Genomic DNA, 24,440 nt, shown 5'->3' on the forward strand with positions numbered 1-24,440 from the left:
GACGAAATTCCATTGCAACTTCGGGCTCGTCATATTCCAGGGGTTTCCAATGTACTTGTCCCGGCCGTCGTCTCCACAGCCTACGGAGTGGATGCTTCATCCGGAAGTGTTTCGATGGGTGTGCGACAGACTTTGGACACCAAACATCGATCTTTTCGCCACACGATTCAACCATCAGCTGAGGGTTTATGTGTTTATGTGGCCATCAGCTGGGAACAGATGGACGTGTACGCTTTTCCTCCACCAATCCTCCTTCCAAGGGTGCTGCAGAGGGTTCAGCTGTACCATTGTCGCTTGTTACTCATTGCTCCGATGTGGCCATCCAGGATGTGGTATCCAGATCTAATACGTCTTGCCGATCCACATCCTTTACCGCTGCCAGACTGGGATCATCTGTTGCTGCATCCCACGTCAAGACTATACCATCCATGTCCGTAGTTGTTCCAACTGCACGCGTGGACTTTATCTCCAAGAGTTTGAGGAAGAAAGGTTTTTCTTCACAGTCTACGGCGGCCATTTTGAAAGCGCACAGATCATCTACTACTGTGGCTTACAACGTCAGATGGCTTTGCTTTCACCGATGGTGTGTCCGGCAAAAACTCAAACCTCAGACGATCCAGATACCTCGTCTTGCTGATTTTTTGCTGTATCTGCGGACCACTTTACGATTGAAGGGGTCTACCATCGCTGGGTACGTTTCAGTCATCGCTACTGTTCGTGATGTCACTACTGGAACGAAGTTATCGGGTATTCCTGAGATCCATAAGATGATCAAAGGGTTTCGCCTTGAAGATCAAGTACACCGGTTTCGGCCGCCAAGATGGGACCTGAATCTGGTGTTGCGAGCATTATCGACCACACCTTATGAGCCGATCGAATCCTCTTCCCTGTAAGATTTGACGCGGAAGACGGTGTTTTTACTCGGTTTCGCCACGGCTGCCGTGTCTCAGAACTTCATGCTCTTGATGTAGACTTGGTACGTTTTCACCAAGATCGGCGTGCAGTCAACTTGGGGTTACTCATGAACTTTGTTGCAAAGAATCAGTTACCAGACCAAGCGCCTCGCTCGTATGTTGTGCAGGCCCTCTCCTCTATCGTTGGTCCGGCGGACGTTGAGGACTTGGCGTTGTGCCCTGTTAGAGCCCTGCACCAGTACATCGAGAGGACCAGATCTTTTCGACAACATCGCAAAAGACTTTTCCTCTCCTGTAACCAGAGTCGGTTGAGGGATATTACCAAGAACACGGTGGCCACCTGGATCCGGTCTTCTATCCTGACCGCCTATCAGAAGGAGGGTTTACCTGCTCCGTCTGCTTCCAATTCGCATGAACTCCGTGCCTTGGCTGCCACGATGTCCCTGCACTGCAACACATCCATTCAGCACATCATCACTGGCTGTTTCTGGGCTACGGACTCCATCTTCGCCAACTATTATCTGAGGGATGTCTCCACAGAAGACGTTGAGGGGTTCCATCATCTGGGTCCGGTTGTTGCTGCACAGACTCTGTTGAATACAAGCCGTCCTCGTCGCCGTTGATGTCTGTCTGATTCTGGGCTGCATACCGAGATGTCCATCGAATCGACAGGTGAGGATTGCTTAGACTTTTGTTCTTTTCCACAGTTCACGCACCGGTGCCGGAACTTTTGTCTCGATAACCTTTACTCTGCACTGCATGTGGTTATTTGTTGTCGTTATTGAACTAACAGTTCTTTGGTGTACTAGACAAAAAACACTCGGGGGGGCTTGTTCTGTTCAATGTTCTGACGGATGCACCTCATTAGGTTGTCGCTTGTTATTGAAAAACTATAACACTTCAATACGTGAGGGTTACCCAACACCTGCATCCCTGGTGGCTACGACTTCCCACCCTGTCAGAACCAGCATGAGATGTGGCAGCCGCCTCCTGGTCCCTGTTCTGGGAGCCGTACCTGCCACTGCTGACGGATGCCACCATTCTGATTGTTGTTACTAACATCACCTGCATTGGTCTGTGACGGGCATCCCTAGGAGAGCTTACCAAGGTTGGCCTTACTCTTCCCACTAGTCAGCCTCTTTCCGGTTGGGGAGTTTTCACAAGCATCTACGGATCTCGGCACCCACCACCATCTGTTGAATGCTGCACTTGTTTGAGGACAGGTAATGTCTATAGAAATGGAGAAAACTTAGGGTGTTTTCTCTTTTATAGATACATTACCTGTCCTCAAGATTCATCCCGCCCGGGCCTCCCCGCTTCCTGTTCTCCGTGCGATGCGCTCAGGGAAAAAAGAAGAAAGTTACAGTCATGTGACCGGAACTAGAGAGCAGTATGTAGTAGAAGAATTTAGGCCATCCCATTGGCTGTTGGGATGTTCGGACCAGACCACTTGCGTGGGGGGGGGAGGTGCACTTGTTTGAGGACAGGTAATGTATCTATAAAAGAGAAAACGCCCCAAGATTTCTCCATATTATGAAATCGTTTATTTCAGTATTAATCATTGTTGCATAATTTTTCACTTTTATTATAAAATGTTATTTTTATTTCAGATTTGTCAACAGTTGAGAAACGACTCAATTCCAAGATGTACAAGAAACTGAATGATTTTGTTAAAGATGTGACAAAAATATTTGACAATTGTCGGTTCTACAATCCGCACGACACTCCATTTTTTCAGTGTGCAGAAGTTCTAGAGACATTTTTTGCTCAGAGATTAAAATCCATGAGGGAACGATTCTAGACATAACTTATTTATTGTTCAATTGTACATACATTAAACATCTGCCATGAATTAATAATGTGATCTGCATTCTTTTTCATGTGATGAACTGCATTCTGATCGTGTAGCAAAAGTTCATTATGTAGGCATCCTAGTTATAAATTAACTATTAAACTTCATCTTCATTTTTATCTATCATCCCAATGCATTTGTTACTTTCTTCACTTTTAGGAGCATTTGTTATTTATTTGAGCTCATCATTTATTGGGAAGAATGCATGCACTACTCTCAACATTTGTGAAACCTTGTTTGTAATATAAACTCAGCACATGTATACATTCACTTTTCAGTGTACTATAGACAACATAAAAGCAATTATGTAACTTTTCATTACACATGCAAATAAATTCATTTTATAGATCTACCTTTCATATAGTGTTTTGTTATTTGTGTCCTTTTGGGCAGATTTATTTTTAAAACTGGATAGTTGAGATGCGAGTTCCAATTCTTAATCTGTAATCCTTTAATCTTCAGGCCAAATAAAAAAATGTGTGTGGTTATGGTTACCGTAGTAGTTAGGCTATAATATTAAAAATGTTTTTGGTTTTTTATTTAATTAATAAAATCTGTTAAACTGATTTTGGCTTAGAGCAATAAAGTAACATTTCGGGCAAAATGCTGTATCCTTTCACCGTTTTGAAGATCAGTAGGGGTCACTCACAACTTTCTATAGTGTCACAAAGAGTATAGTGGCAGTATACACTCTTGTAGGAAATAAGAAAATGCTATGCCGATTTAGTAAAAAAATCTACATTTTTTTTATACTCTTGGGAGGCAGCCTAGAGAAGGATATCTGTACTCTTTGTGAAAGTACGGAAAATATGGAACTGCCCCAGAACATCCATGCTACCATCAAAACGATGAATAACATGCAGTCCCTCTGGACAATGCCAGTATTGTTCAATACAGATTTTCAGTATTTTATCCAGGAGGCATATTTAAAACTTATTCACATCTGAACAGACCACCATCTCGTACTCCAATTTCAAACCATGAGATTTACAATCCATTGTGAACAAAGTATGATTAATAGATGGTTGCAAAGATGTGGAGCCCATTATTATGGATGGTCATGGTTTTGTACGATTTACAAAGTCAAAGGTCAAATCGATCTGCTTATTGGGGATTTATATTTGGTAACTGCATTTTTCATGGGGGGGGAAATTTAGTCTGTGAAAATGGCAAAAAACATTATGGTCAATCGGGTAACCGGAATAAACATTTATTTTTTATTTGGCCATATTAAAAATTATATGAATACTTCTTTTTTTTCAATCTTGTAGATAAGCAATTGGGTTTTGTAGAACGAGAGGTCGGTCTAAATGTACACATTTTTAAGTGATGCAGTTATTTGTACTCCATATAAACTTTTAACCATAAAATAGTGGTGTAGCTCGTCAGTATTGATTGAATCTGACAGTCTACAGTTGGGCAGTGTACGTTTTTGTGTAACGCTAAGAAAAAACGCAATTTTGTTTTAATACAAAAACAAATACTTCATCATAGTCTGTACTTGGTAAAAATAATAACAGCAAAATAAAAATTGGTTAATATTTATTACAGTTCAAATGACCTCGATTTATTAATTATGAGCTATTGGATGTAAAACGTTTGGAATGATCAACTGAAATTGAATTCAGACATGAATAATGAGTCAAAGGGTGTTCTTAAACACACAATGAAGAATTAACATTGGGAGTTCCTCCTCTTCTTCATCATCATCATCACCACCCACCAACAAATATGAAAATGTTCACTTTTTAGTTTCTAGCTGAAGACTATATTACTGTACCCCAATTTGTTTTTTTATATATATATTGCCTACCAACTTCCAATTGTTTTTAGGCTGGTATTTTCATTGTAATAGCCAGAGTCTTGGAGTCTAATAAGACCTGGGTCCCATTCCACAAAGCAATCTTTGTGCTAAGATCACCTGAAGATTTAACTACTTTATGCACGTACGGTGATCTAAGGGCTAAGACCAATTTGTGGAACGGAGCACAGGTCTTAACGTAAAAATGTATCACCTATAGCTATTTTGAATTTGCCTACAACAAATTTAAATTGGTAATGTTTACAAGAAACACAAAATTAAAAATCAATGATAATAATATTTATCCACTGGCAAAAACCTGCCATGAGTAAAGCCCAGTTGATATCACAGTTACAGCAACTGGCTGTTAGTGTCGTCGTTAAGTTAGACAATCTGATCAATATCATGCAACTTTTAAATGGACATTTAGGTGTAAAAATATTGAATAATTTTCCTTCCAGTTCTAAAATTGCATAATTCTCATATTGTCTTTTTGTTTGTGGACAAGTCTTTGGTAATCACAGTATACATTATGAAGAGACAGCCAGCAGCAGTGACCGATAGGGTTCCTATGACAACCAAGGTCAGGTGACTCTGATGACCAATGGGAATGGATAGTTTAATGGCACCTGAAACCTGAAACAGAAATGTGTACATGGTAAATTTTGATTATTGGTGATCATTGTTTATAATGTTCAGAATAAAATGTAAAAAAAAAAAAAAATTAAATCTTGTTTTTAAAAATAAAAATAATCTTGTGATGTTTATGCAAATTCATACGGATTCACATTTATTATGTTACACTATGCCAATCTCTGTTCTGTATAATGCTTCCTTCACTAAGAATTACAAATTAAATACTAAAATTATTTTAAAATTAATATTCATAGAACCATACTTGTATTACTAATAGGCTACTAATATTTTATGGTTAAAAGCAAAGTTATACTAGTTTTATTGATTACCGATACTGAAAATATCTTATATAATAGTCATTATGAAAAGAGAGCATTTTTATTAAGTATAATTTTATTATTTAAAAAAAATAAAAATTGTTTACCCATTCAGCTGGTTGTATATTATTAAACAAAAATGAAATTAATATTCTAATGAAGAAACTAGGCTTTAACCAGACTCATCGTACATAGTTCCTAGAGGACTATGTTGTTAATTGTTGTTAGTATAAAATTGTTTACCAATTCAACTGGATGTTGGTGCCACCAGCACACCGAAGAATTGAGATAATCACATGCTGATACAGACAAACCTTCGGAATCTGAAGACAAAATATCAATACTAATCAGGAATAAAAATTACATTGGTTAAAACATATGGAAACTTTGTATTGAAAAAAAGAGGACTTTTTATGAACTTTTCATCAAAGAACAAGGACAGGAACAGTACTTGGGTTGTGCTATGACAAGGAATGCTGGAAAAATCAAGTGGATTTTCATTTCTGAATACCTGTAATTCGCTATACTTATGCAAGAATTCACATCATTATCTCTATAAATTGAAGCATAAAGGAAATTAACTTCTTTTTAATAAAAAAAAAGAAAAAAGTGGACAATAAAGCCATTAAAAACTTATTTCAATAAACAAATGTTTTGACATGTTCCTTTCAGTCTAAGCTTTGGAATACATTACTAAAATGATAAAAATGAAACTTAACTACTATTTACACTCTGTCGCACATTTAAGGTTTTCTAATGAAATTTTTATCCAAAAACCTGAAATACTAATATTCACCAATGCTCATCACCTTAACTAATTTTGTATACAGTTTAGAAATTTCACCTTGTACAGATAAGAACATTGTCTCACTGTGTACAACACAGTTTCTCATCTTCTACAGAACACTTTCTCACCTTGTATAACAGTTTCTCACCTTGTACAGAACACTTTCTCACCTTGTACAGAACACTTTCTCACCGTGTACAGCACACTTTCTCATCTTGTACAGAACACTTTCTCACCTTGTACAGCACAGTTTCTCACCTTGTACAGAACACTTTCTCACCTTGTACAGCAGTTTCTCACCTTGTACAGAACACTTTCTCACTGTAATGAACAGTTTCTCACCTTGTACAGAAGACGTTCTCACCGTGTACAGAACACTTTCTCACCTTGTAATGAACAGTTTCTCACCTTGTACATAACAGTTTATCACCTTGTACAGAAGACTTTCTCACCTTGTACAGCACAGTTTCTCACCTTGTACAGAATATTTTCTCACCTGGTAAAGAACACTTTCTCACCTTGTACAGAACACTTTCTCACTGTATAGCACAGTTTCTCACCTTGTACAGAACACTTTCTCACCTTGTACAGAACACATTCTCACCTTGTACAGAACACTTTCTCACTGTGTACAGCACACTTTGTCACCTTGTACAGAACACTTTCTCACCTTGTACAGAACACTTTCTCACTGTGTACAGCACAGTTCCTCAACTTGTACGGAACACTTTCTCACCTTATACAGAACACGTTCTCACCTTGTACAGAAAACTTTCTCACCTTGTAATGAACAGTTTCTCACCTTGTACATAACAGTTTATCACTGTGTACAGCACACTTTCTCATCTTGTACAGAACAATTTCTCACCTTGTACAGAACACTTTCTCACCGTATATAGAACAGTTTCTCACTGTGTATAGCACACTTTCTGACCTTGTACCGAACACTTTCTCACCTTGTACAGAACACTTTTTAACTGTGTACAGCACACTTTCTCACTTTGTACAGAACACTTTCTTACCTTGTACAGAACACTTTCTCATCTTGTACAGAACATTGTTTCACTTTGTACAGAACAGTTTCTCACCGTGTATAGAACAGTTTCTCACTGTGTATAGCACACTTTCTCAATGTAAAAAACTTTCTCACCTTGTATAGACCAGTTTCTTGATGTATACAGCACACTTTCTCACCTTGTACAGAACACTTTCTCACTGTGTACAGAACATTGTCTCACCGTGTACAGAACACTTTCTCACCTTGTACAGAACATTGTTTTACTTTGTACAGAACACTTTCTCACCTTGTACAGAACACTTTTTTAATTTGTACAGAACACTTTCTTACCGTGTACAGAACACTTTCTTACCTTGTACAGAACACTTTCTTACCTTGTACAGAACATTGTTTCACTTTGTACATAACACTTTCTCACCGTGTACAGAACACTTTCTCACTGTGTACAGAACACTTTCTCACCTTGTACAGAACACTTTCTTACCTTGTACAGAACATTGTTTCACTTTGTACATAACACTTTCTCACCTTGTACAGAACATTTTCTCACCTTGTACAGACAGAACACTTTCTCACCTCTTACAAAACAAATTTCACCATGTACATAAGTTTCTCACCGTGTACAGAACAGTTTGTGAAAATCACGGGATTGTTGATTGTTAGTCGGTGATATTTCTGACCCGGTCTACTTGAAGGACGGTGGTACCGTAGATGTAGAGGCAGAGTAACATCGGCAGTGTGTTGTCCTTTTGATTGCTTCACTGGGTAGAGTCGAGCGAACACGTAGATATTCAGAGGTGATGACTTGTATTCTGGAGCTTCTATGTCCACTGGCTGGTCAATCAAAACCTAAAATACAAGTATATGTGTACACAGAAGATACATTTGTATCTCGGAGACAAAATCGGTCAAAATTACATTGTCTGTAATTTGCTTTTAACTTAATTGTCACAGACATCTGAAAACGATACTTTCACTGGAACATTGCTTGTGCTTGTCTAGTTTTGAGTAACCAATTTTTCATTTGTGCTTTAATTTTAAGACATTGTTAACATGTTCATGACAGTTTAACCAAAATGAAATGGGTTCTTGAATTTGGTTTTGCATTACCCCATAAGTGGTTTATATACATTTTTTTATTTTAAGAGACTGGACCCAGATTTTCTAAACCATCTTAGCATTACAAAATCGTAAAACCATTGTAGGCTTTTAGCGGTTTTACGATATCATAGTGCTAAGATAGTTTTGAAAATCTGAGTCCTGTATAATAAAGGGACTATCCTGAGTTTGTAGCTTACTTTGAGTACATAACTCGGCTATCTGGCATGTTTGTCTACGACAGTGCATGGTTAATGGTTAATTGTTAATGGTTAGTGCACGGATTAAGCCTGCAGAAAACTATACATTTATATAATATATAAATACCTGAGGTCCTCCAAATGGCAGAAGAGAATTAAGCTGGTAAGGATCTACATACAATCCTGCAGGAAGAGTTTCCTGCATGAGTAAATGGCAATTGTCTAATCTGGAACCATGAAAGGGCTTCATATTCCATTCAATGTGAGTAACAAGATCCCTGAAAAGACCAAATCAAATATTTCTTTCATATTTTGAAATTTTGTGCAGACAGATAAAGAAAAACTGTCAGGTACTAGAGAAGAAAAAAAAAGATAATATTATTAATGATAAAGTTTTCAAAACTGTTTGAATAAATAATGTCCTGAACAGTTAGTCAGTCAGTTAACAAAATAATGATTAATGTTGAATTAGTGTTTTAATTAAATACAATCGGTTAGAATTATATGAATTTAAGAAGGATCAGTGTTATTTAGAACCATGCACCTATTATGTTAACTAGGACATGGCTCACCTAAAAATCATTAATTTATACCTTTAATACATATTCAACATCCATTTTCTTTACATACATATAAAAATAAACTTAAGCCCTTGCATATTTAGGTCTATACCAATTCCATCACCTAAACTAAACTAATTACAATTAACATTTTCCACGACAACTGATTACAGATTTTAATAATCAATCATGACATCTTTTGTACTGAATGAATTAATGTTTAATGACACCCCAGCACAAAAATACACATCGGCGGTTGGGTGTCAAAAAAGGTATTTTGTACAGATACAAACCGGTGGAATCCATTCTTTGTTAGATGTCTTTTTATCTGTGGCTTATCACTTCTAGCAAGGCTAACAAGGAAAACAGCACAAATGGTAAGATTTCTCATCGCTCTCATCTTTCATTTCCATGTGGTAGCAATTTATTCTATAAAATAATAAGTAATACACGGCAAAATCATTATGTGAAAATATCAGTTTGTACAATTTTGAGTTCCATGCTTTAAAAAAATTAAAAGTATGAGATAGGCTATTATTCATGTGCACAAAATAAATGTTTACAAAAGTGGTTTTGAGTGATAATACAATGAAGGCAATAAAACTATTTATATTTTTAATTAAGACCCAAGTGCTCATTATGTCCTGTGCATAAGTTAACAGTTGTTAAATGTGACAAGACATTCACTGCATGTATGATGTTATAGATTATAATTAGAAGTAAGATGTGTAAACCTATATGTTGCTTTTCTTTCATTCCAGCAAGAGCACCACGACTGGTATATCAAAGGCCGAGGTATGTGCTATCCTGTCTGTGGGATGGTGCATATAAAAGATCTCTTGCTACTAATGAAATATGTAGCAGGTTAGGTTTCCTCTCTTAGACTATGTCAAAATTACCAATGTTTGACATCATGTAGCCGATGATTAATAAATTAATGTGCTCTAGTGGTGTCGTTAAACAAAACAAATTTTTACATGTTGTTTTTCTCATTCCAACCTGTGCTTCAATACTATAAGTAACCTCGTTTTAAACTGTTTATCTTTAAAAAAAATATATATAAACATTCTTTATGCCACATAACTTGTTTTGTTTTTGTTATTCTAATACTCGTTTTTCACTTGTGTGGTGTCAAAGTGATACGATGAAAAACGTCGTTTCTAACATGAATGTATTTAATGCAGTCAGAACGTTTCAAACATGCACGTGTGTTGTTCAGAAATAAACAACTTTTAATAACCAATCAATTGGCAGCAAAACATTTAGCTCGAAGCTAACTTCACAGTATTTCCTTCCTGTTTGCTGTTATGAAATAAAAATAAAAGCATGGAATGTTGTTGATTGCGGTAAGACAACAGCACGTCAGTACTTGGTGTGCAGCCTGTTACCATGGGGAACTTGTTTGGGAAGAAGGAAAAGAAATCAAGAGTGACGGAACAAGATCGGGCTATTCTTGTAAGTCTTGTTTCTGTAGTTGACGACGAACGAGCAAAGGGGCGCAACTCTAATCACCTTAATATTAATTTTTCTCCTTTTTGTTTTCTTCAATAATCTTTTCTTTTTTTTTTCTTCTTTTTTTTTTTATCGTTAAATAAGTGTACCTTTCTTCAGTATTGTATACTTTAATATTATTGGGGTAACAATATAAAATCAATAATTTTAGGATACTAGCATCAGTCTGTAGAAAATTAAATGTTAGTATTCCTTGTAATTATAAAACAACCTGTCATATTTTGTAAAACACTTAAACCATGTATCTTTTACATATGTGAAATGCAAATTTTATGTAATGAATAACGGACAAATTACCAACTGCTACAGTTTCGCCATAACATGTTACTGATAATAACCCATTGCGACGTTTTTACGGTCTGACGAAAAATGTTATGGATGAAATATAATAAATAAAACTAGCATTTGTTGTTGATTTCATCTTATGCATGAGAGCGAGAGATAATGTGGGATGAGTACCTAAAAATAGATGTGACCTCTTTACTAAAGCAGGGAACATTTTGTTTTCAAAATCTTTATTAGTGATATTTTAAGAAATTTTTAAATATATTTTTATATATTTTTAAAAATTATTAAATTACCCATCCCTCAATTAAAATGATAAACAACATGGCTGTGGTATATGAATACAGACACCTGTCTACTATACATATAAACTGGAATACAAATATCTTTCATTCATTTATAAGCTACCCTAGGACACGTTTGAGTGATTTGTGGTAAATAAAGTCAACTTTATTGTAGGTGAAGTTAGTTCATCAAGATAAACGTCTCCGGCACGATATTTATTATTGTGATGTTTATTGCTGTGCCGTAACGTTTATCCATTGGATCGAATTTTCCATTTGCAATCACGATTTAATAAAATCAGGCATATGTGCTTTATTTAAGAGCCTCAACACGTACAACAACATATTTTAATAAATTTTAGACAAAAATATTAAGTACAATACCTTTGGTAACCTTTCCAGGATTAGATGTTTGAAGATGACACATTTAAACATTTGAAAGCTATTTTTATCCTGGCACATCGAAAATGCGGAATGAAAATTTTGCGGAACGAGAATTATTCGTATCAAGCATTTTACGTACACCCAGTAAAAAGAAATATTGCGGAACTGAATGGAATTGATTATTAAATTTATTGATTTTGTTATTTTTGTTTCTACATATGTGCTTTGTGTGGGTTGCATTATATGCATTGTTAATAATATTATCACATTAAAGTTTTGGGGTGTATTATTCTTTTTTATTATTATTAAAAAAATAATGATTGTTAGTACAGGTCATTACTTATTTTAAGGCCTTCATTTATTTACTTTTTCCAAAATTATTATTTCCTTTAGTAATTGTTTTTAAATATTATTATTACAGGCCATTGCTTACATGTGTTTCAAAGGTTTTTCTCCTTTTTTTTCTCTTCTTTTTGGTTTTAATTTCATTTCTTTTTTTTAGCTATAATTACTGGTCATTAGTTATTTTAGGGGTTTTATTCAGTTAAAAAAAAAAAAAAAAAAAAAAAATTATATATATATATATATATATATATATAAATCTAGACACACAAAGAATGGGGAAACAGACAATTTGAAAGTTAAACTGGCAGTTGAAAACAATTTATACATGTAAATCTAACATGTAATGATTGTCAGCTCCATGTAATTTATTCCTTGAAACATATTCATGTAACTACTTTCAAAACTTGTACTATAAGTTGTATGTAGTTACATTACAAATCTCCACAGCAATGTACTTAAATAAAGTACTGAAAAAGTATGTTCAACTACATAATTATCAAGCATTAAGTCTCAAATGTTAACCATAACATTTAGAAATTAACATAAATGCATGAACATGTTAACAGTAAACTTACCTGAAGTAATCCTGGTACCAACAAAAGAACAGGAATGATACACATCCATCCCACTACTTGCATGCTATTGTCAAGTGCACACCAGTGTGCAGACAGGTACAAGGCAGTCATTACAAGCAGCAGTTGTCATTAATTACTAAATATATTCATATGGTTGCAAGGCACATTTAATGTTCAAACGGTTAAGTAGAAATCAGAGTACACATCGGTTTAGCCAATGTGCAGACAGGTACAAGGCAGTCACCACAAGCAGCAGTTGTCATCAAGTCAGAGTTATGCATTAATTACTAAACATGTTCTAACAAACAAATGCGTGATATCTTGCCACCCCGTTTCATCCCTCTATGTCTGTCTCCCCCACCCCCTTCTGTTTTGTGTGTATATAAGTGTGTGTGTGTGTGTGTGTGTGTAACGGAAACATTTATAAATGAAAAAAACAACATTTTATTTAGTTAATAATAAAATTAATTAATTTATTTATTTATTATCATTATTATTCAATCAATAATTTATTTATTATGTTATTTATTTATTATAATTACTAACATTATTCAGTAATTTATTATTATATTATTATTTATTAAGTATTAATTAATTAATTTTGTATTATATTATTTAATTGTTATTATTAATTTATTATCAATTAATTGATTTAAAAAAAATATTATTCATTAATTAAGTTTATTTATGTATTATTATTAAACGTGATATTCCATTAAATATCGTGGAATAAACTCGTGAACCCGATACGAATAATAATACAAATAATCCGATTCCGCCAACAGTTTTCAATCACATTTTAAATATGCTCACAATGGCCGGCGGGAATATTCGAGATTTTGTTCGTAACTGAAAATTGGATTAATGCAGGATTACTGTTGGGACAAACTGTCTATTTATGCGTAAAACGTGACTCGGGCAGTTTTCTTTATACAGTAAGTGTTTATATTTATTGGTACATCTCATATTTCGCCACGAAATAATTAATTCCATGGTTGTATCGATTCCGCCTGAAATCTGAGCGGAAACTGCACGCTTGTTTTTGCTGTTCAAGTTGTAAACATCGGGTCCAATAAATGTCAAAATGTTAAAAAACGGACCGTAGATGTTTACCTTGGTGAACTAAGGTGAAGTAAGATATATATTTTTACACATATAACTGCAAATTTATTTCACCATAAAGTGTGATACCAGTGTGATGGCAAATTTGCCGGTGTGATCTTGATGGTGCCTGCTACATTGATTTTGCCTTGATAATCTGTAACAGTAAACTGAGATGAAAATAACAATTTATGAACAGAACATTATGAAAGTACCTTATCATTAGAATGGCCAGCCTATGTATACATGGGTAAAAATTATAAAATGTTTCCACTGGCCTACAAAAGCTATTATTGTAAGTTTCCAGGTGGGAGACCTGTTTTGGTGGGTGCACTGATTGTAGTTGTCAATATATGCGTGATGGAAAGTAATTGGATGTCTGTCTCATTCTTAGAATATTTTGCTGAATAAAGTTAAAACCCGCAAATAAATAAATAGTTAAATTAATTCAGTCCTAAATATGATATATTCCTTAATAAAAATAAAAAAAATGATTTTGAAAATATATAATTTGAAAGAAAACATACATTTAAAAAATATTTTGTTTCTGTCCCAAGGGCAATTGTTAACTGGTTGTATTGAGAGAAGTCAATTCTTATATGAATTCAGGAAACATTTTGTTTAATATTGCGTCGCAGCTTGCTACTCAAGTTACAAAGATTGCTACAAAATGTTGTATGTTAAATGTACTTGCTAATCAATTTAATTTTTTGTTTCCACAGCAACTCAAACAACAAAGAGATAGCCTTAAGCAATACCAGAAAAAGATTAATGCTAATTTAGGAAAAGAGAAAACTATTGCTCGACAGTTGCTTAAGGATGGAAAGATCGAGTAAGTGACATTTGAGTTTTGTGTTTTAAAATCCTTTTCATACTATTTCAGGAACTTTTAAAAACGTTATCTGGCCATTGAATGTAAAACGTATAGTAGTTTTTTAAGCAGTGTTTGAATAATAAGATGTAGTGAAAAGAAATTCTAAGTTTAAACCTAATAATGTAGATTTTCGAAATGAAATATTGTCTGAATGTTAAATAACCAAGTATCTCTTCTCGGAATGTAGTCAATGGGTCTGTTGATCCTGTGATAAGTTGAATAGAACTGTTTAGCTTTCTTGTAGTATAAAAGTATAGTCAGGGCAGATCCAAGAGAGGGGACCAGGGGGACCTGTTCCACCTAAACAAAATTAAAATCCCCTTTTTTAACAATTTGTTCACAATTTTCATTAAAGTGTCCTTTTCATTGAGTTGGTCCATGTACCCTTTTGCCCTAAGTTCCCTCCCTAAATTATTTCCTGGATCCACGCTTGGTTTAGGCCTAGCAGTCTGAAAATAAACACCAAATTCTACTGCAAAAGGAATATTTCAGATCTGTTCATGCTTGATATTAAAATATTTTAATTCTTTTCAGTAAGGCAAAATTACTCCTACGGAAAAAGAAGTTCCAGGAGGGTTTATTGGAGAAGACAGATGGGCAGCTAGAGAACATTGAGAAATTGGTTTGTATATTTATATTGTACTTTAGAAAGAATTTGCATAGCAATATAGAGTACAGTCAACTCTTTTTAAACTGGATCTCCATAATATAGAATGTCTGTGGGCCCATTGGGCTATTTCTCGCTCCAGCCTGTGCACCACGACTGGTATATCAAAGGCCGTGGTATGTGTTATCCTGTCTGTGGGATGGCGCATATAAAAGATCCCTTGCTGCTAATCGAAAAGAGTAGCCCATAAAGTGGTGACAGCGGGTAATATAACTGTAAATGTGTTGAGTATGTCGTTAAATAAAACTTTTCCTTCCTTCCATATATAGAACTACTTGTATCTTAGATTAACAAGAACTAAACATTCTGTTAGCAATTTTGTAAATTTGTTTAGTAAAGCTGCAGCCAAAATATGGCAACAAAATAGAAACTTGTTAAACATGTTTGTTTTTGGTGAATTTATTTTGAAATGCCTTCGCCAAGTTCAGCTTATTCAAATTTGGTAATTTGATATACACCCGGTTTTTCCTATTCTTTAGAAGGAATTTGAATAGCAATATGAATACAGTCAACTCTGTTATTGAAACTGGATCTGAATATCTGGAACGACCTGTGTCATAGATTAACAATGCATGTGGCCCTGGATTAATAGCCTGCTTTTACACCCAGTCTAAACTTTCCCATGCATAGCACGCATAACATCTAGTTTTAAATAATATTCATGTTCATATTCTTATTCATATAGTTCTACATTGTAGATCAAATTAGTATTATTACTGTTTTTCGGTTCTGATCACATTACAGTGTTCGAGATTAACGGTATCCCGATATCCCGGGGATACCAAAATTTAATTTTGGATACCAGACAGTGTTCAAGATTAAAATATTTGGGCAGTATCCCAGTTGGATACTAACATTTAAAAATCTGGTATCCCACCTGAGAATTTTGTATTATATGGTATCCCGGTGGGATACTGGATTCTTGAAGTCTGGTATCCAAAATTAAAGTCTGGTATCCCCGGGATATCGGGATACCGTTAATCTCGAACACTGCCAGACTTCAAGAACCCAGTGTCTCACCGGGATACCATATAATACTAAATTCTCAGGTGGGATACCAGATTTTGAAATGTTAGTATCCAACTGGGATACTGGCCAAACATTTTAATCTCGAACACTGCATTATCTTGTTTTTGCAGGTTCATGATCTTGAATTTGCTCAAATCGAAGCCGAAGTGGTCAAGGGACTCCAAGTGGGAAATGCTTCACTTAAGAAGATGCACCAGGTCTGTTATGACTTATTATTATTTATTTTTTTTAAATATTGTGCCAACAATTTCTTTATAGAAATTGTAGAAATAAAATGGCATGTTGAAATGTAAGAAAATAATATATAAAATTTTTACATTATCAGTATCATTACATAATGATGTCCTTGAAAAGGTTATAGTTTTTTTGTTGATTTCAATGACTTGATATTTACGAAACTGCTTATTAAGTGGTAATTTAATTTTATACACAAGAATTGAACATAATCACCTTTAAAAATTAATGCTGTTAAAACTATACAGAGTATTCTTTTCTAGCTGTGAAATGTTTGTTATTAAACTGTCAACAATCATAATATCTGACTATGCACCTCTTAGGAGCAAATTTCACAAAACATTGTAAACCTGATTTTCACATATATGTAAATCTAAGACTAAACCACAATTCGTATTACCACTAACAGTACAACTAATATTTAAGGATGGTCTGTTATTTCTTTTACGTTCATCAGGGTATGAAGAAAAAAAATCATCCACAAACTATGTGAATCGGCAAAGCCGTTGTCACATAAGTTTGCGGATGATTTTTTTGTTTTATACCCAGATGAACGTAAAAGAAAGAACAGACAATACTTATAATTAAATTTGAAAGATATTTACTAATAATAACATTAAAAGTTTACATTTTATGTTGAATTATTTTTTTGGTTAAACAATAATGCTCAGATAAATTACCAATATAAAATGATGTAAAATGATCATTGGGAAATGAATAAACTCCCGTTGCTACGGCTGGACCAATGGGATGACGATATATTGTAATGAATGTAACGGAAATTTAATTATAGTTTAGTATATACATATTTCATGTTCCTTCCTCCTTATGATGCTCCATCTTCTGTAATGTCATTTTCTGCCAGACAGATGTAAATGTACAATAGGTATAACTGCTAGTAGCAAACGTAAACTTACTATGTTTTGTGAAATTGGTTTAGGTGTTAATAAATCACTCTTAAAATTTTCCATGTTAACACTTACTTTTAAAGCTGATTTCACTGGAAGATGTTGAGAGAATCATGGATGAAACACAAGATGGACTAGAATATCAAAGGGTACGTGTTTCCTTTTATTTACTATTTCATTGAAATAAAACAATAACTCACTATTATCAATAAAACTTTGTGCAAACATTAAAAGTTAAAGACAGTAGTAGACCAACATGATAAATTTACATTGAGTATATAGCCACAATTTATTCAATGATGAAAATAAAAGCAACAATGCTAATATTTGTGTTAAGACAAAACAAGACACAGCTTTATTTCAGTTATTGTGACCACATAATCATTGACTAAAACATGATCACGATTACTAATTTTAAAGACAAATTCATAGTGTGCTTCATGTGTTAAATACATGTATACTCAATTTAAACTGGAAGATTTCTCTTTAGAAACAAGGCTATCCTTTTAATACATTTTACATTTTGGTTTGAAATGGATAAATAAAAAATTTCTCATTACGGATTTACTCTAAAATATTCTAATTTAAAATATTTCTTGCTCTTGGACATTTGTGTTGAATAAAAATTGCAGAACTAACTGTCCATGAATAACCGCACATGCCAGTGATAATTATCTTCATTTTGGGTTTTTTCTGTTCCTTTCAGGAAATGGATGAATTGTTATCTGGTGGACTTAGTGAACAAGATGAACAAGATGTCTTGGATGAACTAGATCAAATTGTTAAGGTATGCAATAAACTTTTAATTCATGTTTTCCCAGGACATGAATTAATCAGCTGTAACAAGGTTCGTGTCAAACAAAAATGCAACAATGAAAGTTACCTTTCTTAGATCATGCAGTCTTGCTTTTTATTATTACAAATCAGTGTAAGATATTGTTCATGTGATAATAATTACGCACTATCTATCTAGTTTAATATTGTCATGTGCAGACCGAAGTGGTAGTTTTTTAAAATTTGAATGATGTCGGTATTCGAATTACATCATTTTACATCTCCCTGCAATAAAATAAACAATTCCTTTTTCAGAATGCTAGAAAACATTAAGTGCAACCTTTCTGTTGAAAATGTTTTGTTCAGTCATTAACATATCTAATTGTGTTTGTACAAAGTGTAATTTAAAAGTACCATTAATATGGCCATGAATTGAAATTGCGATAAGACAGGATGTTATATTTGGGCCTATTGTGTACGAAGCCAAACCGAATTTTCGGCAAGTGTCTGTCGTCAACCTGCTACTCTTTCTTTACGGCCCTATGTACAAAATGTCAGTGTCACATCTAGTCAATCCCATTTACTCAGCTCAATCTTTGCTGGTCGTATCAACAATTCAGTCATTGTTGTGAATTTCAACACCTCATTAACCAAAAGCCAAAATCTAAACTACATTGCCGATGTTTCGTTGCTCACTGTGTCGTCGTTTAAGTTTACATGTGATGTATATCACTTGCTGACCCAGTATAACGTGTAGTAGGTCTCGAAATCTGCTTACTTGTATGTTGCGGCTCATCAGATACCAAAACTGTTCCCTCGTTTAATGAAAGTGGTATGACAGGCAAGCTTGTTTAGTATTCTATACGTATGTCATTTCTCAAAAACAAGATGGTTTTAAAACACTGGCTGAAGTTTAATAGCAATGATTGCTACAGGACACTGCAATGTTCATTAAACTATTATTTCTGTTCACAACACCAGGGCTCCCAGATTATGGTAGCCCCACTCCCATGGCTAGTGATATTCAGTGTTGGGCTAGTAAATAACTACTATTGCAATGCCCGACGGCTAGTGAAAAATAAAAATAAATGAAATATTGCAGTCAAGTCTTATTTTGTAAATATGAATATCCTGACCCCACCCCAATCCCCAATTTTTTGTGTTTTAAAGCTCATCTCCCTCTTTAGGTGACATATCTGATTATTACTATTGTTTAGTCAAATTGTATTAACTTAAAGTAAAGTAGGGCTAATGAATTTTTAATTGTGGCTAGTAAATTTTTTTAATCACTTATACCATGGCTAGTGGATTAAAAAAAATGTCTAGAAGCCCTGCAACATGGTTATCGGATGACTAACAAGTGATAATTTGTTATCAGATGACTAACAAGTGATAATTTGTTATCGGATGACTAACAAGTGATAATTTGTTATCGGATGACTAACAAGTGATAATTTGTTATCGGATGACTAACAAGTGATAATTTGTTATCAGATGACTAACAAGTGATAATTTGTTTCACAGGCGAGTCTGCCCGATGTTGCAGCAGGAGAAGGACCACTGAACCTGCCCGACGTTCCAAGCGACAAGATCGCAGGTTTGTATAATTTATTGGATCATATTGACCAATACAAGATTTATTGTCTGCATTTAGATAATTATTGAACGGAGCATTTTGAAATAAAGATCCTCAGAGATGCGATTTCAGTGCAATTTAATGTGTAGTGTGGGTGCTGATTTTTTTTTCAAATAATTAAAATGGATTCTTCAAACTGAGGGGATTGTGGGATCTCTGGATCTGTCGGAGCAGAATTTTAATGTCTCATTAATTTTAAATCTTTATTTGAATCGTTCTGGTTACATATGAGATTTTATTGATATCTAAGAGTGGAATAATTAATATTTATAGCAAAACCATTACATATCCAGAAATGTAATTAAATGCCTAACTTGATTTAAATACATATACTTTACATTGGTCTGCATGATAAATTGATTACCTTAATGAGTGATTGATCTAGGACCAGTCCCAATCAGTGGGCCCATGAAGCCCATGTGCTTATCGAAGAATAGCCCAAGGAGTGGATAATGCTATGGCACAAATAAGGAATGTTTTTAGTAAGTTCATGTTTAAGTATATTTGAACAATGCTTTCTGATACTATACTCATTCTTTCTTTGACAGAAAAAAGACAGAAAGAAACAAGAACTGCGGAGGCATTGGAAGCATCCTGATAGAACGATGTCTGCTAGAACACCATTCAGTGATTGGCAGACGATTGTACATAAAACCAAAACCTAAATTATTTTCTTTTGTATTGATTAACGTGCATCTCCAACCCATTCTTTGACTTCTGTCATTTCCCAGTGAAAAAACAATCCACCTTATGGTAAACATTATAAGACAGATAAAGGGTCGTGCAGTAGAATGGTGTTTCCCCCAAAAAAAAACCATTATGATAGACTTTGCAAACGTCACTTTTGTTTTGTAATAAATCAACAACTGGATAATTATTCAAGTTCACACAGTCTGTTTTGCTAAACCGGTGACTTCAAGAATATAGTAAGAAAAATAAATATTAGTTGGTAGGGATGCACAGTATACATATATTTTGATTCAAAAGGTATATAATATGTATCACAATACACCCTGTTGGCACTGATACATTCAGTAATTTCCATATTTTAAGTTCATTGTCAATCGTAAATGCTGATATCTTGTCTTTGACTGGTTCTCTCAACTGCATTTTTGTGAAAAAGAAAGGGACTGGAGTAACACAGACGTGATCCATCTATTTTGAAGTTTAAAGACTTGTCAACTTTATCATGAATTTTTGTTAGTTTGTTCGAAGCTTTCCTCAAAATGCTGTTTATTGCTGCTATAAATAAGTATGATACGTATTGTGAAACAGGGTATCCATTATATCACAATATATTGGTATACAAAATAATCGTCATACCCATCCCTAGCAGTTAGGAAGTTTAAGGAAGTTAATTTCTGTTCTGTATTGAATGAAATCTGCAACAAAACACCCCAGCACATTTAAAGTACATTTGTAGATATAAAAAAACCAGTCATCTTTTTTTTCTTAGAAATTCAAGATTTTAGTGCTTTTCCTGGTTCTTTAATGAAAAATATTACTGTTAGGCCAAAAATAGATACATAGCTATGGTCTCTCCTCATTTTGACCTCTTCAAAATTTCCCTCAGTAGCTACAACAATGTTGTCTATACTAGAAATAATGCTGAGCTACCTTAAATAACAATATTGTGATGTACTACAACATTGTAGGTCAAAATTAAGTCCTTTGGGGCAAAGTCGAAGTCAACAGATGCAATGGCTTTATGCAAAATGTGATGAACTCATTCTTTACCAAGGCAAATGAATGGGCACCATGACAGATGGATAAAAAACCACAAAAAAAAATGCATACATATACACATATACACACATATACACAGATATATATTCCCACCTTTTCTGTGCAATTCATGCTTTTCCAGAAAGAAAAAACTCTGAAAAAACCCACATCCCTGCATTAGTTCTGGACGATTGCTCCAACCAGAGAGACGTTTGTGTTTTTTTGTCTAACCCCTGCATTTGAAGGACTGCAGTTTTTACTAAGTGTCATTGTGATCACTGTGTTCTAGTGAGGGAAGAAACCAGATGTGTATTGTCCTATAATCAGAAAAAGACATGTTTTTGTTGGTTGAAATGGGACACACCACCTCTCCCCTGTGAGATTGATCCTACAAAATGTAGAAATTTAGTTCAGTATTTTGTGTCATGGTGTGCATGACGTTCTTTTGGTGCTAACAAGGGGTTGGGATATAAAATATACTTTTATTTTTAGAATGTGTGATGCATTTTATCATGGCATTTCAGGGTCGTTCCGTTTCAAGTCACTGTGTATGCTAAACCCCACCCAATTTGATTTTTGATTTTTGATGAAAACGGGTATATATAGAACAACTAGTTAATGACGTCAGATATTTGCTTTATCCTGTGATGGTAAGAATGGGAAATTCTGCGAGGCTCTGCAGAGTGGAATTTCTCATTTAACCTGATCAGGATAAAGCAGATATCGGATGTCATTAACTAGTTATTATCTTATCCTGCAGACCATAAAAATTAAAGGAAAAAGCTATTATTTCCGTTATTTCAGCCACATTGTAGGATGACCTAGAGGTCAGATGAGCCATATTGTAATGTAGTTATGCGTGTGACATCACACGAGTGACGTCAAAAGTTGCATCCTGCTACTATACAGATATGACTTTGCTATATCCATCATCATATTCTATTAATAGAAACGGTGGTTGCAGGATAAATAAGGTTATTGTGATTGAAAAAGCTAATTTTAATTTGATTGGACAAACAGTTAATCAATGGACTAACTTGATCCAGTGAAAAATGTAATGAATTGTTGTACATGTACTGAACTAATTTTCACTTGTTCACGTTATCCCGTAAATTTCTAAACCTGAAGCAGATCATGTTGATAATCCACATTATAAAATTGTGAAGAGCGTTTGTTTGGCGAAATAACTTGTGAACTGGGGTAGGATTTTCTGTCTCAATCTTCACAACTTGTGAAAAAAAAATGGCGGATCAAACACCAGTCATTCATGCAATTATGCGTTGGGGTTTGTGAGACTGGAATGACAATGCAGATTGTCAGTAAATTGCCTGAACACTCTCCACTTGGTGAAGTCATGTTCATAATTTGGATAATAAACTCCACATAAATCTCGTACCGGCCTCGGTGGCGTCATGGTAGGCCATCGGTCTACAGGCTGGTAGGTACTGGGTTCGGATCCCAGTCGAGGCATGGGATTTTTAATCCAGATACCGACTCCAAACCCTGAGTGAGTGCTCCGCAAGGCTCAGTGGGTAGGTGTAAACCACTTGCACTGACCAGTGATCCATAGCTGGTTCAACAAAGGCCATGGTTTGTGCTATCCTGCCTGTGGGAAGCACAAATAAAAGATCCCTTGCTGCTAATCGGAAGAGTAGCTCATGTAGTGGCGACAGCAGGTTTCTCTCAAAATCTGTGTGGTCCGTAACCATATGTCTGACACCATATAACCGTAAATAAAATGTGTTGAATGCATTGTTAAATAAAACATTTTTTTCTTTCCACATAAATCTCAAGGTCTAATGTATGCAATTTCACAGTTTGTTCAGGATCAATTGCCTTGCATTAATATTGTGACTTTTATGTACGTGGATACATTCCAACATACTTTACTGCCATACAATTACAAACATTTGGCTATATGTAGTGTAAAATCACTTCGCTAAACTCTTTTATTATAATCTATATAATACACCCCCCCCCCCCCCCCCCCCAAATTAAAAAAAAAAAATTCATTACATAAGATAGTCTTTTGTGTTCTTTATTGTATGCCTTAAAGTCTTTTTCTTCTTCACTTGTTTTTCCGACTGCATCAATTTGTTTAATGAAATACATTTCACTACAACGCCCAAACCAGGCCTGGTACTTATAAAACTTTTAGAATGTAGACTCGAAACTCATTAGAGTCTGAGACACTAATGTCATGACAACACCATACAAATTTTATGTGTGTGACGTCATTAAAGATTGAGTCTGGACTCTAAACGTTTTATAAGCACTGGCCCTGGGGTCAAATTCACAGAACATTATAAGTTAATGTTTACATGTATTGGCATAGATTTCATGCAGAAAATTACTTCTGGAATATAGATCGAAATATATATATATATATAAATATCCCAAGTTTTGCACATAAAGATAAATTTATGATATGACTGTAAAACAGTACAAATAATACAGTTTGAAATGTATATAATGTATTTTCTTTTGTCCTCAACATAACCTAACTTGCTTACTTAGGTAATTTTTCTACTTGAAATAGACAACAAATACTTGTAAAAGTATGTCAATGCAAAATTACTAAGTTTTGTGGATTTGGCTTCTGAGCACATATTTTTGAAGCCATCTTAGCACTACAAAATTGTAAATCCATCATAGCTTATGGCAAATGCTGAAGTGATGTCATAGCTTACAACGGTTTTAAGATATCTTAGTGATAAGATAGCTTCAAAGATCTGTTGCCAGGAAACTTGTGTACACTGGCTTTTCATTTTGAAATGAAAAAAGTATGTATAATATAATGAATTGTAATATCAAACAAAATATTATTTCATGCAGTGTGTATTACTGAAGTGTCTTCTGTATCAATAAATGTATATATTATCAATTATAATTGTTGTAAAATATGTTTGTTAATGTAGGGCACT

General features: G+C 34.5%; 3 protein-coding genes across 7 annotated transcripts in view; 2 read left to right on the forward strand and 1 right to left on the reverse strand.

Moving 5' to 3' along the window:
* The window catches only part of LOC121378552 (nucleosome-remodeling factor subunit BPTF-like), a 38,836-nt gene extending 35,713 nt beyond the window's left edge, over window positions 1-3,123 (forward strand). Inside the window, exon 22 of the mRNA XM_041506779.1 lies at window positions 2,525-3,123. Coding sequence (XP_041362713.1) covers window positions 2,525-2,715 — 191 coding nt within the window. The 3' untranslated portion in view covers window positions 2,716-3,123. The remainder of the gene's footprint in view (window positions 1-2,524) is intronic.
* A 1,172-nt stretch (window positions 3,124-4,295) lies between these two features.
* On the reverse strand, window positions 4,296-11,020 carry LOC121378555 (phosphatidylinositol-glycan biosynthesis class X protein-like). 5 transcript variants are annotated; one of them, XM_041506781.1, is made up of 6 exons: window positions 10,572-11,020; window positions 9,477-9,612; window positions 8,751-8,901; window positions 7,943-8,174; window positions 5,764-5,843; window positions 4,296-5,203 (listed from the first exon to the last, which is right to left on the reverse strand). In XM_041506781.1, the coding sequence occupies exons 2-6, from the start codon at window positions 9,581-9,583 to the stop codon at window positions 5,048-5,050; spliced, it is 726 nt and encodes a 241-aa protein (XP_041362715.1). In that variant the 5' UTR covers window positions 9,584-9,612; window positions 10,572-11,020; the 3' UTR covers window positions 4,296-5,047. The 5 variants fall into 5 exon arrangements, with proteins under 5 accessions (XP_041362715.1, XP_041362718.1, XP_041362714.1 ...); XM_041506784.1 differs by having other exon boundaries at window positions 10,553-11,020; XM_041506780.1 differs by having other exon boundaries at window positions 10,424-10,577.
* Window positions 10,501-23,033, forward strand: LOC121378556 (charged multivesicular body protein 6-A-like). Its single transcript, XM_041506786.1, has 8 exons — window positions 10,501-10,638; window positions 14,392-14,501; window positions 15,078-15,165; window positions 16,350-16,436; window positions 17,465-17,530; window positions 18,088-18,168; window positions 19,680-19,752; window positions 20,340-23,033. The coding sequence occupies exons 1-8, from the start codon at window positions 10,573-10,575 to the stop codon at window positions 20,387-20,389; spliced, it is 621 nt and encodes a 206-aa protein (XP_041362720.1). The 5' UTR covers window positions 10,501-10,572; the 3' UTR covers window positions 20,390-23,033.
* The last annotated feature ends 1,407 nt before the right edge of the window (window positions 23,034-24,440 follow it).

Source organism: Gigantopelta aegis, chromosome 8 (genome assembly GCF_016097555.1).
Source record: "Gigantopelta aegis isolate Gae_Host chromosome 8, Gae_host_genome, whole genome shotgun sequence".
NCBI classification, from domain to species: Eukaryota; Metazoa; Mollusca; class Gastropoda; order Neomphalida; family Peltospiridae; genus Gigantopelta; species Gigantopelta aegis.

What these genes read in the sequence shown, in the direction of transcription:
- LOC121378556 (XM_041506786.1), top strand. Translation starts at nt 10,573, where the DNA reads ATGGGGAACTTGTTTGGGAAGAAGGAAAAGAAATCAAGAGTGACGGAA. An exon ending in AACAAGATCGGGCTATTCTT is followed by an intron (nt 10,639 to 14,391) that starts GTAAGTCTTGTT and finishes TTGTTTCCACAG; the next exon opens with CAACTCAAACAACAAAGAGA. An exon ending in CACTTAAGAAGATGCACCAG is followed by an intron (nt 16,437 to 17,464) that starts GTCTGTTATGAC and finishes TTACTTTTAAAG; the next exon opens with CTGATTTCACTGGAAGATGT.
- LOC121378555 (XM_041506781.1), bottom strand. Translation starts at nt 9,583, where the DNA reads ATGAGAGCGATGAGAAATCTTACCATTTGTGCTGTTTTCCTTGTTAGC. An exon ending in TGCCATTTGGAGGACCTCAG is followed by an intron (nt 8,175 to 8,750) that starts GTATTTATATAT and finishes CTTGTATTTTAG; the next exon opens with GTTTTGATTGACCAGCCAGT. An exon ending in ACCAACATCCAGTTGAATTG is followed by an intron (nt 5,204 to 5,763) that starts GTAAACAATTTT and finishes TTTCTGTTTCAG; the next exon opens with GTTTCAGGTGCCATTAAACT.